Source organism: Anopheles coluzzii, chromosome X, assembly GCF_943734685.1.
Source record: "Anopheles coluzzii chromosome X, AcolN3, whole genome shotgun sequence".
Classification (NCBI taxonomy): Eukaryota; Metazoa; Arthropoda; class Insecta; order Diptera; family Culicidae; genus Anopheles; species Anopheles coluzzii.
Window position 1 is genome coordinate 14,845,592 of NC_064669.1, and position 13,489 is coordinate 14,859,080.

The 13,489-nt window shown below is 47.3% G+C and overlaps 1 protein-coding gene across 4 annotated transcripts in view; it reads right to left on the reverse strand.

Moving 5' to 3' along the window:
* The window catches only part of LOC120947642 (leucine-rich repeat serine/threonine-protein kinase 1), a 33,582-nt gene extending 20,764 nt beyond the window's left edge, over window positions 1–12,818 (reverse strand). The window contains exons 1-5 of one of the 4 annotated variants that reach the window (XM_040363142.2): window positions 11,906–12,818; window positions 6,363–6,557; window positions 6,117–6,282; window positions 2,680–2,839; window positions 1,772–2,587 (exon numbers count right to left, since the gene is read on the reverse strand). In XM_040363142.2, coding sequence (XP_040219076.2) covers window positions 1,772–2,587; window positions 2,680–2,839; window positions 6,117–6,282; window positions 6,363–6,557; window positions 11,906–11,965 — 1,397 coding nt within the window. In that variant the 5' untranslated portion in view covers window positions 11,966–12,818. Of the gene's footprint in view, window positions 1–1,771; window positions 2,588–2,679; window positions 2,840–4,573; window positions 6,053–6,116; window positions 6,283–6,362; window positions 8,449–11,905 lie in introns of those variants that run through there. The other 3 variants (XM_049607478.1, XM_049607543.1, XM_049607517.1) reach the window with 3 other exon arrangements.
* Between the last annotated feature and the right edge of the window lie 671 nt (window positions 12,819–13,489).

Consider the following 13,489-nt stretch of genomic DNA (forward strand, 5'->3'; position numbering starts at 1 on the left):
GTTGCGTGCAAGGATGCTGGCTGCCAATTATTCGCTAATTGAAAAACGATTCCCACCTTGTAGAAATCCAGGTAACTTTTTCCCATACTAATACTAACGTCTCATTTAATGTTAGCTTATAACTAGAGGTCTATTTATATGTTATAAATGATCATTGTTATACATATTTTAATTTAATTATAAGGTTGCCGATTAGACACAATGGTCCGTCGGTTGTTTATGAAATAAATAAATAAATAAATAAATAAATAAAAGAATAATTGTGACAATGTAAGCAATTATCGTGGCATCACCCTGCTTTGTGGATGTGCAAAAGCATTCGAATTGGTATTGCATCCTGCAATATCCAATGCCTGCCGGTCCTGGATAAGTCCTAAGCAACATGGCGTTATGACTGAACGTGCCACAAGTACAAATCTTATGTCCTTTGTCTCATCTTTATTTCAATTCCTGAATATATGGCATTCAGATTGACGCTGTCTGCTTCGATCTGAAAGCAGCTTTCGATCGTGTTTCACATGCTCTACAGTTGACTAAGCTTAATAAACTTGAAATCTCATCTACTCTCATTGAATGGTTACAGTCTTACCTTTCAAACCTTGTCAAATTAGGTAAAACATTATCTGATAACTTTTCTTGCTCCTCTGGCGTACTTCAAGGTAGTGTCGTTAGCCGCATCCTTCCTGTCGATAGCCAAGCCCGTCCCTCTTCTAGATTCGACCATCAGCATAATATTGAGTCCTACCAGTATTGGAGGCATTACTCGGATTGAAAAAGTACAGAAACTCTTCACCAGAGTCGTTATTCGGCGCATATTGCTCTTTTCTCCTTTGCCCCGCATATGCAGTCCGTTGTCTACTTCTTCTACTTTTATTCTACTACTACTTCTTCGTAATGTCCTACGCGGACATGCCGAATAGTCAATCCTTGCTATGGGGGGACGGTTTGAGCCCATGACGGGCATGTTATTGAATCATACGAGTTGACGACTGTACCACGGTATCGCTGTCAACTTATGGAAATAGATTCTTTAGAAAAGAGACGGCATATTGATCAGTCTTGCTTCACTGCTGGTTTGATCCTTAGCACTATCGATGTTCCTGACCTTCTCCGGCCATTTTTACGTTCCCTTTACAACCCTTCGTCCTCGTCTTCTATTAGTCATCGAAGCTTGTACTGTCATAATGATCCATTAGTAAAATGCTTCGGACGTGTTCTTTACCAATCTTCTGTTCCCGCCTCCAAGACTCCTATTCTCCCACTTTAACCACTTTCTAAATAGCGCTTTTTTAGGAATTCTTACTATTAAGGCCGAGGTACATTGTCCGTACTCTCTAGTGTAATTTCAATTTTCAATAGCACATCTGGCGGCGGCTGTTGGAAGCTTTTTTTGGCCATCGAGGGAATGGTCGTGCCGGATCTCAAATTTAAGTAGTTTTTTCACCGTTTTTTCATGCAAAAATGGCTGAAATACTTGCATAAAATATGTATCCATCAATTTCAAAACCTTTTCAGTCCAGTTTAAGTAAAAAACATGAAATAATTACATAATTTCTGAAGCGGCTCCAAAGTGTTTGGCAAAATGCTCCAGTCAGCCGCCGCCAGATGCGCTAGTGCAAATCGAAATACACTAGCGAGTACGGACAATGTACCCCGGCCTTCAAAGCTGTTGGTTTCGTTTTTTTCTAAGCATTACTATTAAAATTGGTAAAAACTTATTGGCGGTTAAATTAATTGAAGTAAATAAATAATAAAATAAATAAATACCTACTTCGGATCGTTCTGGTCTTCTACGGCGCGCGCAATCACGTTCGGGTCGGCCCCGTTCTCCAGCAGTATCGTCACCACGTCCAGGAAGCCACCGCGAACCGCGGCGAGCAGGGCCGTCTCCCGGGCCGCCCCGCAAAGAATGTCCAGATCGAGCGGGCAGCGCATCTCGCCCTGCTGGCCCTCCTCCCCCTCCTCGGACGGATCGGTGCGGCCGCCGCTCAGGCTGAGCCGCGACATGATCGACTGTATGCCGAACGATATCTTGCGGCTGGTGGGACTGAGCGGGTTGCTACTACTACTACCACCACCACCACCACCACCGTGATCACGACCACCACTGCCGCCCATTTCCGCCTGCTCGTGGTCGGTGCTGGACGCCAGCGTATGCCGCACACACTTCACCCGCCATTTCAGCAACGTTTCGACGAGCTGCGGATTGCCGAGCAGGCAGCCCACGTACAGTGCGGTCTGGCCGGCCACGTCCTGCGCGTTCGGGTCGAATGGCAGCCGCCACTCGAGCTCCCCGTTCGGACTGCGGTACACACCGAGCAGCTCCTCCACGTACGGGTGCTTGATGAGCAGCTCCACCACCGCGCAGTGCCCATTGATGCAGGCGGCATGGAACGGGAGCCACCGTTCGACCGTTACCTGCTGCACCAGCTCGGGAAACCGGTCGAGCAGCAGGGCGGCCACCTGCGTATGCCCGTTGTGGACCGCCGTGTACAGGGGCGAGTATTTGGTGACCGCATGTGCCCGCCCATCCGCACCGGCTTCCAGCAGCAGCTGGACGATGCGCTCCGACCCAGCCTGTGCCGCACTGGCGAAGCGAAGGAGAGAAAGAGAGAAAGAGAACAGAGAGTTAAAACAAAAGTTTTCACACGCCAACACGGGAAACGGAAAGCAACATACATGAACAGGAGCGTGTTGGCACCGCCCGGTGCCATATTGACGATGATTTCTCGATCCGAACCGATGCCTTCCAGCAGCAGCTGGACGGCGGTTTCGTCCGTCGCCGTCACCGCCTCCCGCAGTGCCCGATGCTTCTGGCTGCGTATTTGTTCGCGCGTATCTAGCAGCGGGAGAGAGATTGAGAAGCATTTGTTTTATTACCCTTTCCAAGCTACATTTCAACCGCGGGTTCGATCGGTGCTGAGCAGCAGCGATATCTAAGCTAAGGAAGCCAACGGAAGCCCAAAACCGCAGACATTAAACCAGCAGGAGCAGCAGCAGCTGGGAAGTTCCGTTCCGCAAAACCGCAAAGCTGGTATAACTTGCGTGAGGCTTTTTTTTCTTTTTTCACACAAAGAAAACTGCTCTTTACGGAGGAAACGATATCATTTTACGGCCAACTGGATCCATCGATCGTAAAACTCGTCTTCGTGTCTTTTGCCTTTGTTGCTCTGCTTTGCCCGGTTATCGCCTTTAATGTATTTCGCTGCGAATGCTCCGTTTCGTCAAGGAGACAACACGCAACGCCCCTCCGCACAATAAACCGTTCCAAATTTCTGGAGGTCAATCATTGTTGCAAATTCGTTCAAACAATGGTTTGAAAGGTGTTCGTTACCTTTCCAAAACGCCAGACGGCAATTAAAATGTAAAAAAAAATCGATTGCAACATTTGTATGCTCGCTGCCCGTGCGGAATTAAACATGCATGTGCACACTAGCGATGTGCTCTCTGGAGCGCACCCACGACTCCGATCATACACCGACTATTGTTAGTCCGATTCCGACTCCGGGAAAATAGTAACCACCAGTTCCACTCGGAGTCGGAGTCGTCCGGGAATCGTAGTCGTCATCCGGAGTCGTCCGGTGTCGTCCGGTGTCGTTCGGATTCCTCTGGAGTCGTCCGGAGTTGTCCAGAGATGTCCAGAGATGTTGCCAGGAGTTGTCCGAAGTCGCCCGGAGTTGGAGTTATCCTGAGTCGTCCAGAGTTGGAGTTGTCCTGAGTTGTCCGGAGTCTTTCTGGAGTCGTCCAGAGTTGACCGAAGTCGTTAAAAGTCGTCCGGATTTGTCCAGAGTCATCAATTCCTGCACTTCGTAAACAGGCCTTAGTTTCGAAGGCTGACTCGGAATGATTTCGGACGACTCCGGACAAATTCGGACGACTCCGATTCCGACCAACTCCGGACAATTGTGGACGACTCTGACTCCGGGCGACTCCGGGCGATTCCGGACGATACTGGACAACTCTGGACAACTCCGGATGACTGTGGACGACTCCGAACGACTCCGGACAACTCCGGACGACTCCTAACAACTCCGGATCACTCCGACTACTGGCGACTTCGGACAACTCCTGGAAACTCCGGACATCTCTGGACGAGTCCGGACCACTCCGGCCAACTCCAAACTACTCCGGATGAGTCCTGACAACTCCAGGCGACTCTGACACCGGATAATGCTGGACGGACCTACCTTCAGGAGTCGGTTCCGACATTACCAGAGTCGACTACTCGGTTTTTTGCCAACTTTACCCATCACTAATGTCTGACACGTGGAAACGGCAACGAAGGGAAAACTAACAAAAAAAATCACACACACATACACGCACACACTGGCGCCTGTTGAGTGGTGTAAGTACCCAGCGGCACGCAACTGCATTTACACGTGAGAGTCCACACGGGCACTAAAAATAAGTCCACGCGGACTCTACCCCCCCCCCCCTCCCCCTGCTTGATTCTTTCACCTTTGCGCAACAATCAATATTGCAGAAAGGGTCACACACGCACACATACACACATACATACACACACACACACACACAGACAGAGAGCGTTTTGTTCAATTACGCCCGTGGTTACCTGGTATTTTCCACGGTTCGATCACCTCGTCCACGAAGTAGTCGCACGCATCGAACGCCTGTTCGGCGCCCGGTTTGGGCACCTCGCCAAACTTCCAGGACATCTTTGGGGCCGCCCCTTTGTCTTGCGTCACGAATCACACGCGCACGTTCGCGCACGTCACACCAATGTCTACACACGCCGTGTCCATGGGACGTGGACCCACTACGCTACCATCGCTGGCGGCAAAACGTGGACCACATCAGCGTCAGGACTGTCGCGTACAGAGCGCACCGTTTGTTCCTTTCGACTTTTTTTCTTTTGCTAGCCGGCCCGGACGATCCCGTAGTGTGTGTCCCGGTGCAAGCAGCAAAGTAAACCACACATCCAATCACGATCCCGCACCGGAGCGAAGTGGCAGGCGATGCCGATGCCTTTCCCGCCACGCTTTGCCACAGCAGTTGGCGGGTTTGCGCAAAAAAAAAAAAATAAACCAGACTGCAGCCACTCCGGCACAACACACGAGCCGACGAGCCCACGCCACCGACACCGATTGCCTTGCGTATCACGCGCGACCGCGTGGCGTGGTATTGGTACGGGGTTTTCGTTTTTTGCCGTGTTGCGGTGACTATCATGCCATCATCGTGGTCCACCGGAACGTTTTTGTTGTTGTTGTAGTTTTGTGCTTTCCCTGACTTTGTGTGTATGTCTGCAGACGGACCAGAAGAGAAAAAAAAACGCGCCGTCGTAACGAGCTCCGTCTCTCACACGGAAAATTGTAAGATTTCTATTGAGAACGAGCGCGTGAGAGGAAGTGCCAACCAACACGTGTAAATGCTAAAATAAACTGCCTTATTATTTATAATTTTAAATCCTAAATTCAAAATTTTCATTCACTAACAGACACTTGCTCCTTAACTCCTAGCCCTAACTGCAAGTGTTTTCTAACAGACAATTGATTCCAACATGAGATAGAGAGGGAGAGCGCGAACGCCTGCGGAAAAGGGCGAAAGAATCACGGTCCCGTTCGCAAGCGCCGAAGCAGTATCGTACGCTGGAAGCCCAACGTTGTTTGAAGCCGGCATCATGCGCATGCCCGAGAAAAATTGGGTTGACAACGGGACGCCCTCTAACAACAACAACAACAACAACAAAAAAGGGTTTCCCCCACCTTCCACAACCCCAACCCGGTCTGGATCGGGCCTGGCCGTCATCCCTGCGGATGTAGTTGTGACCGAGCGGCGTTTTGCGTATTTCTAGCACATTGTCCTTGCTGTCCTTATCTTTGCCTTCTCCCTCTCTCCCGCTCTCTCTCTAATGCACATAAATAAAGTAACCGTTTCGAAGCAGATGTCGTAGCCGTCCGCTTACACTACTGACCTACTCGAGCCCGCCTGCTCATTATCGCTTAGATTAAATTAATTAGCCTCCGCAGTGTGCCTTTTGTTTACACAACTTAACTCAATAAACCGCGGTTGTTTTCTCCCTTCTTTTTTTGTTGCAAAAAAGACAGATAGAGCGCAACCGATAAGACCGATGGCACCTCCGGCACCTAGCTACTCACCGGCTGCATCCTTCAGCAGCTGTACGCACGCCTCGTGCCCGCTCCGCTCCGCCAGGTCCAGGGCCGTCAGCCCGTTGCGATCTTTCGCGACGAAGGAGGCACCGGCATCGAGCAGCACCCTGATGTTGCTCACGTGCCCATGCTCGGCACTGAAGTGGAGCGCAGTCTGGGAAAGCACAGGAAGCAACCAAAAGGTTAATACAGCCCCTCCCCGAAACGCCTGCTCGGACGCACTTTATCCCTTACCTTATTGTCACACCGGCAGCCAGCTGTCGCGTTGATGTTTGCCCCGGCGTGGATCAGCATCGGGAGGCAGCGGGAGTCGGCCGTGATGGCGGCCGCATGGATCGGCGCCCGGCCCCACGAATCGAGACAGTCGATCAGGTGCACCTCCTCCTGCAGCAGGTCCTCCAGCAGCTCCACGTTGTCCCACAGGGCCGCCTTTAAGATGCGAAGTTTGCGATTATGCAGCTTGCTCAGCACGCGCAGCTCGCGTATCTTGCGCTCGAACAGTCCCATCAGTATGCCGGCAGTATATGCGGCCCGAGCGCCTGCTAGCGCGGTGGTGGTCCGCTCATGTCGAGTGTCGCGCATCTACTGTTTTGCAGCGCTGGGCTCCTCCCACCCACCTTGCCCACAGCGGACCGCAGCGGGCTTGCAAATCGAGGCCGCGAATCCTGCGGACCCAACAGGCCCAACGAAGGCTAATGACCTCCGGTGGCTGGGTGCGTTTTTTTCCCTTTACAACATCCTCAGAGCTCCCTTCTCAGAACGGAACAACCAGCGCCAAATACAATTAGTAGCGTGGCGTACACATTCTTCGCCGGCTTAATGAAACGATGCCGTACGAAGCCTTGTTGTTTGTCCATTTGGTTGGTTTTTTTTTTTTTTGCACGTCTCTCGCAGCTATTCGCCAAGCGCAAAACCGAACCGGACAGTACATTACGCTAACCGCAGCGAGCCGATGCGTCCACCCTTCCCGATCAGGTTACACCGGTGCGCCCGTATCAGCTTTCCCCACCGCTGGGGTAAATCGCATTCAGCTAATCCACTGCCGCCACCACCGGCACGGCGCGGCGGAAACGGCAGCGAAAACATAAGCCGCAATAGCTGCAGCCGGTGCGCGTTTGGGCCACCGTGTCCGGGAAGCCCACCGTGGGTCGGCGCAAACGGGGAATGGAATCGTTCGCTCCCGGGCCAGCTGAGCTGCCAGCGTATGGGTATGTAGGGCAGCACGGGCGGATCGATCGTATGGAATGTGGGGAATGTGGACGATTTAGAGCTAATTTGAGGCGCGGTGCTCGGTGCCTTGCCTAACCAAAAATGCTTTTTGTTTCGGTAACCATGGGCTATTATTTAACCTTACAATTGCGACTAGCTAAAATCGGATATTACGTTTTTCTACCTTTTCTAGAGCATTCTGGCTGCTTGTTGTTTTTTTTTTTGCAGCAAGTAGATTTATTCCAATCTTTGGAATAAAGTTTAAAATTGTGTTGCAAATAAAGTGCTTCGCTTTGAGCACCAGATTCGTGTTTAGCAAAGAAATATGTCAAGCAAAAGAATTTTACGCATAACATCTACATGTTTTGCTTTGTTTTTGTAGATCATTTTTGTTTGAATCGATAATAGCTTTAAGCCTTTAATTTCTTGAAATGAAAAAATAGCGAGAAATCGTGATCGAGAACGACATTTTGCTAATTCCGAGGTTTAAATTTCATTTTTAAGCAATAAAAAATCTCCTGTAAAAGTATCAGAGCCTTAAATTCATTACTCTAATTAGTCAAAGACGACCCTCCCTGATGAATTTTCAATTATCTAGAAATAAAATACTTTAAAAACATGTTTATCTATGTTGCCAACTTGATTCAGACCTTTTTTTTCTTCTTTTTTTCTGGAAAAAGCGAGTGGAAGGTCAATCTACCTCCGGATTCTTTTGGTATTTTCTTAGCATTCGTTTTTGTCCTTATGCTAAAGTGAATCCTTTTTAGGAACTTTTAGGAATCGAATCGAAAATTTTAGGAATCAGTGAGATAAATTAGTCGCTGAGTTTCTAAACCTATTTCATTTTCCTTACGCATATCCTTGGCAACATACTCCTTGCTTTTTCCTTGTCTCGAAAATGTAATAAAAAATATACTTCCCGTCTATAGCGCCTACCATAACTGGACAGTTGTTGATTTGCGGAAAATTCGGAGGAGATAGATACAAATAGTGAATGTATTGTGCAAAATGCTATTTCACATCTTTGTATTTTTATCTCAATTTTATTACCGGTTTTACATGGCTTATTACAAAAAAACGAATTTAGGGTCGTACCATAACTTAAAAAAACATTTCGAAAAATAGTTTTTTTATATTAACTAATGCATTTAAATATCGTCCAAAAATACAAATAACATATTTTAGGAATTTTTTATAGAAATACATTTTTGACGATTTTTAAAGTGTTTTATAACTGTTTTAAAATGTTATGTGTTTTATAAGAATAATTATGAAAATAATTTCATAAGATACAAAAATCTATTTTATTTAATTTATGATTGTTGTAAACATACAAACCAAAGTATTTGGAAAAACGATTAAAAAATAATAATTTTAAACTGTTATGAGAATCTTATCAATTTCTCCTAGATCAAAGTAAAAAAAATCAAATTTAAAACATAACCCAAAATAACGATTTTAAGCAGAAACCAAATGTTTGCTGTTCTTACATGTATAGTTAAGGAATGTAATCCAAATCTGATATTTTTTCCTCCCACCTCCCATGTAACCTTCCATATTCTCTTACTACTACAGAGGCGATAAATCATCAAAAAATGTATTTCTGTAAAACCTTCCAAAAATATGTTATTTTTATTTTTGGACGATTTTTAAATGCATTAGCTAGTATAAAAAAACAATTTTTTTTCGAAGTGTCTTTATAGTTATGAAACGATCCTAAATGGTCATACAATTTTGAAAAACATTTACAAATATGTGAAATAGTATTTTGCACAATTCATCATTCACTGTTTTTATCTGTCTCTTCTGAATTTTCCGCAAATCGCGAAAAACGACTGTCCATATAGTTATGGTAGGCACTGTATAACAACCCCTTTAATATGATTTTGGTCATTACCGACTTAAAAGGGGGTCCTTACACTCCCTAAAATACGGTAATTTCTATTAGTCAACATATAAAAATTCTTCTATCCGTTCTAATCGAGTTTGAGAATGGAATTATACCTGAATACCGAATAAACAGCTGTACTATCGTGGATGCGACTGTTTACTGTTTTTTTACTGACACGTATGTAAAGGTTTTGTAAATACGATAATCGATTGAAAGATTGCAGACTTTGCTGCATTTTGAATACAATAATACTTTTGATGTGTTAGGGCTACCATGAGTCTGCCCTTGCCATAGAATATATCGTACCAAACACCAAAAGTTAGTCGAAAATTACGTTTCTAGCACATTGCGTGACTTCAAGAAACACACAATTGGTTGAGAATTGTTGCTCAAAGTGTGGAGCGCAAATTCCCTACCTTATTTAAAGCCTGATATCCACGACATTCTTGGAATATACTTGGAGTGCGGTTAAAAGCAGCGAAATGAGTATGATTTCTCGCTCTGTCTGGTTTAATTGTCTGTCGGGTCAAACAGAGGAAGAAAGCATGCTCATTTTGTATCTTGGAACCACTCGTACGCACCGCATATCTCCCATGACTATCGGGATGATCACCAAGTGGCTGACCAAGAGTTGTTAGCACAAAATGTCACCAAGCATGTGATGATAGCACCAGTTGTTTGAGTCTCACCTCTGACCATCACAGTAGAGCTCGTGGCGCTGACATTATTTTGTTTCAGCCGAAATTTGTTATGACTATGACAGTGACATTTTGCAGAACTGATCACAGTAAAAAAAAAGTCATGACATTGTGACTGACCAAGCGATGGTCGCAAAAATGTCACGAAGCATGCATTGGTCACACCCATCGTTTTGAGTATCGCCTCTGATTATTACAAATGAGCACATGACGCCGACGTGGATTTTGTTTCAGTCAGATTATTTTATGACATTGACTTTGACATTTTGCAGCACTGCTCTCAACGTAAAGCTAGCTCAATGATAAACTGGGTACAACGCGTTTCAACACAATCTCTCACACATGCTATGTTCAAAATCAAACTGTCTCACTGAAGGTGTCTTGCATTGGATATCGCACGAACAGCAGCCAACATCGTGCAAGTAGGCAACAGAGCTTGATGTGGCTTAATAAACATGGCTTTCACCTTTTGTTTTTCTTCTCCCCCTTATCTGTAATCATTGCTAGACGCCCGGTTCGCTCGTGTTCATTTACATCGGGCGCATGAAACAGTGCGCCCGCCGTCATGGCCACATCTTGCGCTTTCGCTTTGCAGATCAAACCCCACGCATGCATGAATTAGCAAAAGTCTAAAGACCCCATATAAGATAATGAGAGAAAGAGAGGCCGAGCGAGGGATTGAGAAACAAGAAAGGCACAAATAAACTATGCATGAGCATTAAACATAAAAAACACGGTTTGTTTTATGCTTTCGCTCAATCATTTCGTTACAGCCCTGACTGTGCTACTCGTTTTTTTTTGTCGCACTCCACCCCTTTCCCTCTGAGCCATACAACGGACAGATGGCGAAGCAGTGTTGGGTTTCAGCAGTGACCGCAGCATAAGAACAGCCCTGCCAAGACAGGCAGCAGCTGACAATCGTCGCTGTTTACCCCGTTCTGGCAGCTTCAGCGCCGGGCCATCGGAAGCCAAAAAACTGTAAAAAAAGATAAGAAATAAGGAACGGGTTTTCAGATTGTTGCCCGGTTGGGGCTGGGAGACCATTGGCAACTTACCTTCAAAGACAAGTGGCCAGCTGCCGTCGTTCTTGCGTCGTTCTTGTCTGTCGGGCGCTCACACAAAATGCAACTCGCTCGGCCCTCAACACGCGTCCACCAATGTCAAAGCGGCGAGTAGAAAGCGGCCCTGAGTGGATGGCGTAGGACGTCTCTGCTTCACCTGAATTGCCCGCCGCCCGCGTATCTGCGGCGGTGGAGGATTTTGGATGGCTGGGAAGCTCATCGCTCATACGGTGCGACGGTTTATTTCTCTCTCTCCCTATCCGAACCTCCAATCGTCGCTCGCCTCGTCTTTCCAGTTGACGGCACTTGATTAGATTACATTACCGGGCCTGCTCAACATGCCGAGGGGTGAAGCCATTTAAAAAAACTCTCTCACACACGGACAGGAAGTTGCACCCCGTAACCCGCGGTGCCGGAGCAACATCCGGAATTGATTGATGACGGTTGATTGGCTCAGGCGTGCACGTTGCCCTGCGCGTTCGTCTCCCAAACCCCGTCCCGACTGACCCGCCGCGTTTGATTGTAGGGAAATGCGTTACAATGCACGGGGCTGAGCGTTGCGAGTGTGCGGGGGCGGGCGACCGCAACGGTGCTAAAAATATGCGGCCACTGCCAAAAACCACCACTCGGCTCCGCTCAGGGTCAAGGTGGTGAGGCTATTTATGGGCCGCCACTGCCACCGCTGCCTTCACGCCTTTCATGTTTCATGTTTCATTCATCAGAGAAAGTGGCCGGTCGGTTCCGCGTGCGTTACGTGAAAGCGCAGCAGCAGCAGCGGCGCGAGAGCAGAGAGCGAGAAGAAAAAAAGCTCCACCATTTCCCTCCCCTTCAAATCGATACTTCCCTAAACCTGCCTGGAGAACTGATGGGACATGACGGCGCTTTTCACGAGGGTAGACACACACACACACACTTTACCTGGTGCAGCAACCTGCCGGGAAACTCTTCACTTTCCGGTGACGGCGTTTGATCGGCCATTGCGCTTTATTTCGTTGTCCTGCTGCTGGGCGGAGCGGTTCACATCGGAGGGGGGGGGGGGGGGGGGGGAGTTGGTGGTAGTTTCGGTGGTTTCTTCAGCTGGCAATCCCACGGCTCACGAAAAGCGGACCGTCCAAAAAAAACCACAGCCGCTTTCTAGTTCACTGTGTCAAAGCCCCCGATGCGCTGGGGTCACTCGCTTTCGGGCACGTGCCGCACGGGCTCTTTCCACGGGTGGATTTCCACCGCGACCGTGTGCGTGTGTGTGTTCGCTTGCTTCGTCTCTTCCTCCCCGTGCCGTGCGCTGCTCGTTTAGTGCTTTATTGAACGGTGACACCGCGCAGACGCATCGGTTGGACAGATCGAGGGCTGGATGGATGGTCGCCGATGGTGCACCGAAGGGGCGAACTGGTGGCCCCACCACTCACACACCACACACACACACACACAAACACAAAGCAGCCAGTCGATTGAATTGCGTCCGTTGCGCTTCGCACGGCCGTCGGTGGCCAGATTCGAACCCGTGCCCGTGACCGCTCGCTACGTAATATAAGACTGCACACACAAACACACAACCACACAAAAAACACACTTACACCCACGAGTACGCGTAAACTTTCAACGCCCGGTTTTCAACACCCACTTGCGCCATTCCGTTCGGGTTGTTCTTTAATGCTTGTTTTTTGTATTACTTTAATTTTTTTTACAATGAAGTGGGCGAACGATTCATTCGCGGCGGATTTTCACTCCAGTCGCAAAAGTCGGTGCGAAGGAGGGTTCGTATTGTTTGCAATCAAAACTGCGAATAAAAGCGAACCAGCCAGACTGACACTGGCAGGAGCACAAACAATAAACAAACGGCTACTCGCGCTGACAGCTGGCCAAAGTGCAAGGGCTTCTGAGGTGTCAGTGGTGACAGTTATTTTTTTCGGTTTGAACTGGCCGTTAAATGTTTGATTTTGTTTTTTTAGAATGAAATTTCAGCATTGATTGAAACACATTTTACTTTGACCAAAGCCACAATAAAAATACAATAATTTTTTTTTTATTATCAACCACTTTTAATTACGTAACGCAGTGTTCATGAGCTTTCCCAAATAGCCAAAATTGCTTTAGCAGCCAATTTTGGTATGCTAAAGATCGCTGCTTGAATAAGCCTTTTGCAGTAGATAAACAGCATCAAAGTTCCTGGTGGGTCTTTCAAATAGCTCTTAACCAGCTTAATTATGACACGGTGCCGGGGATTATTTTTCTTTGAGTTTTATTTTCAAGCAAGCGTCATCGATGAAATAAACATCTAGATTTGTTTCGTTTAAGTACATGTGTATGTTTTTAAATCCTTAGGCTGGAAATAGACGAACCGAGATCTTCGCGGTACCGCGAAATTCGCGCCTTGTTTATAACAGTTGTAGAACAGTTGGGCTGTAAAATCTTCCGTGCCTTCGATCGCGCCTGCTGTTTCGCAGATATACCCAACTTCGGTATTCCTGAGATTTTCGCGGTAGCACGAACCGATTGTTCTTA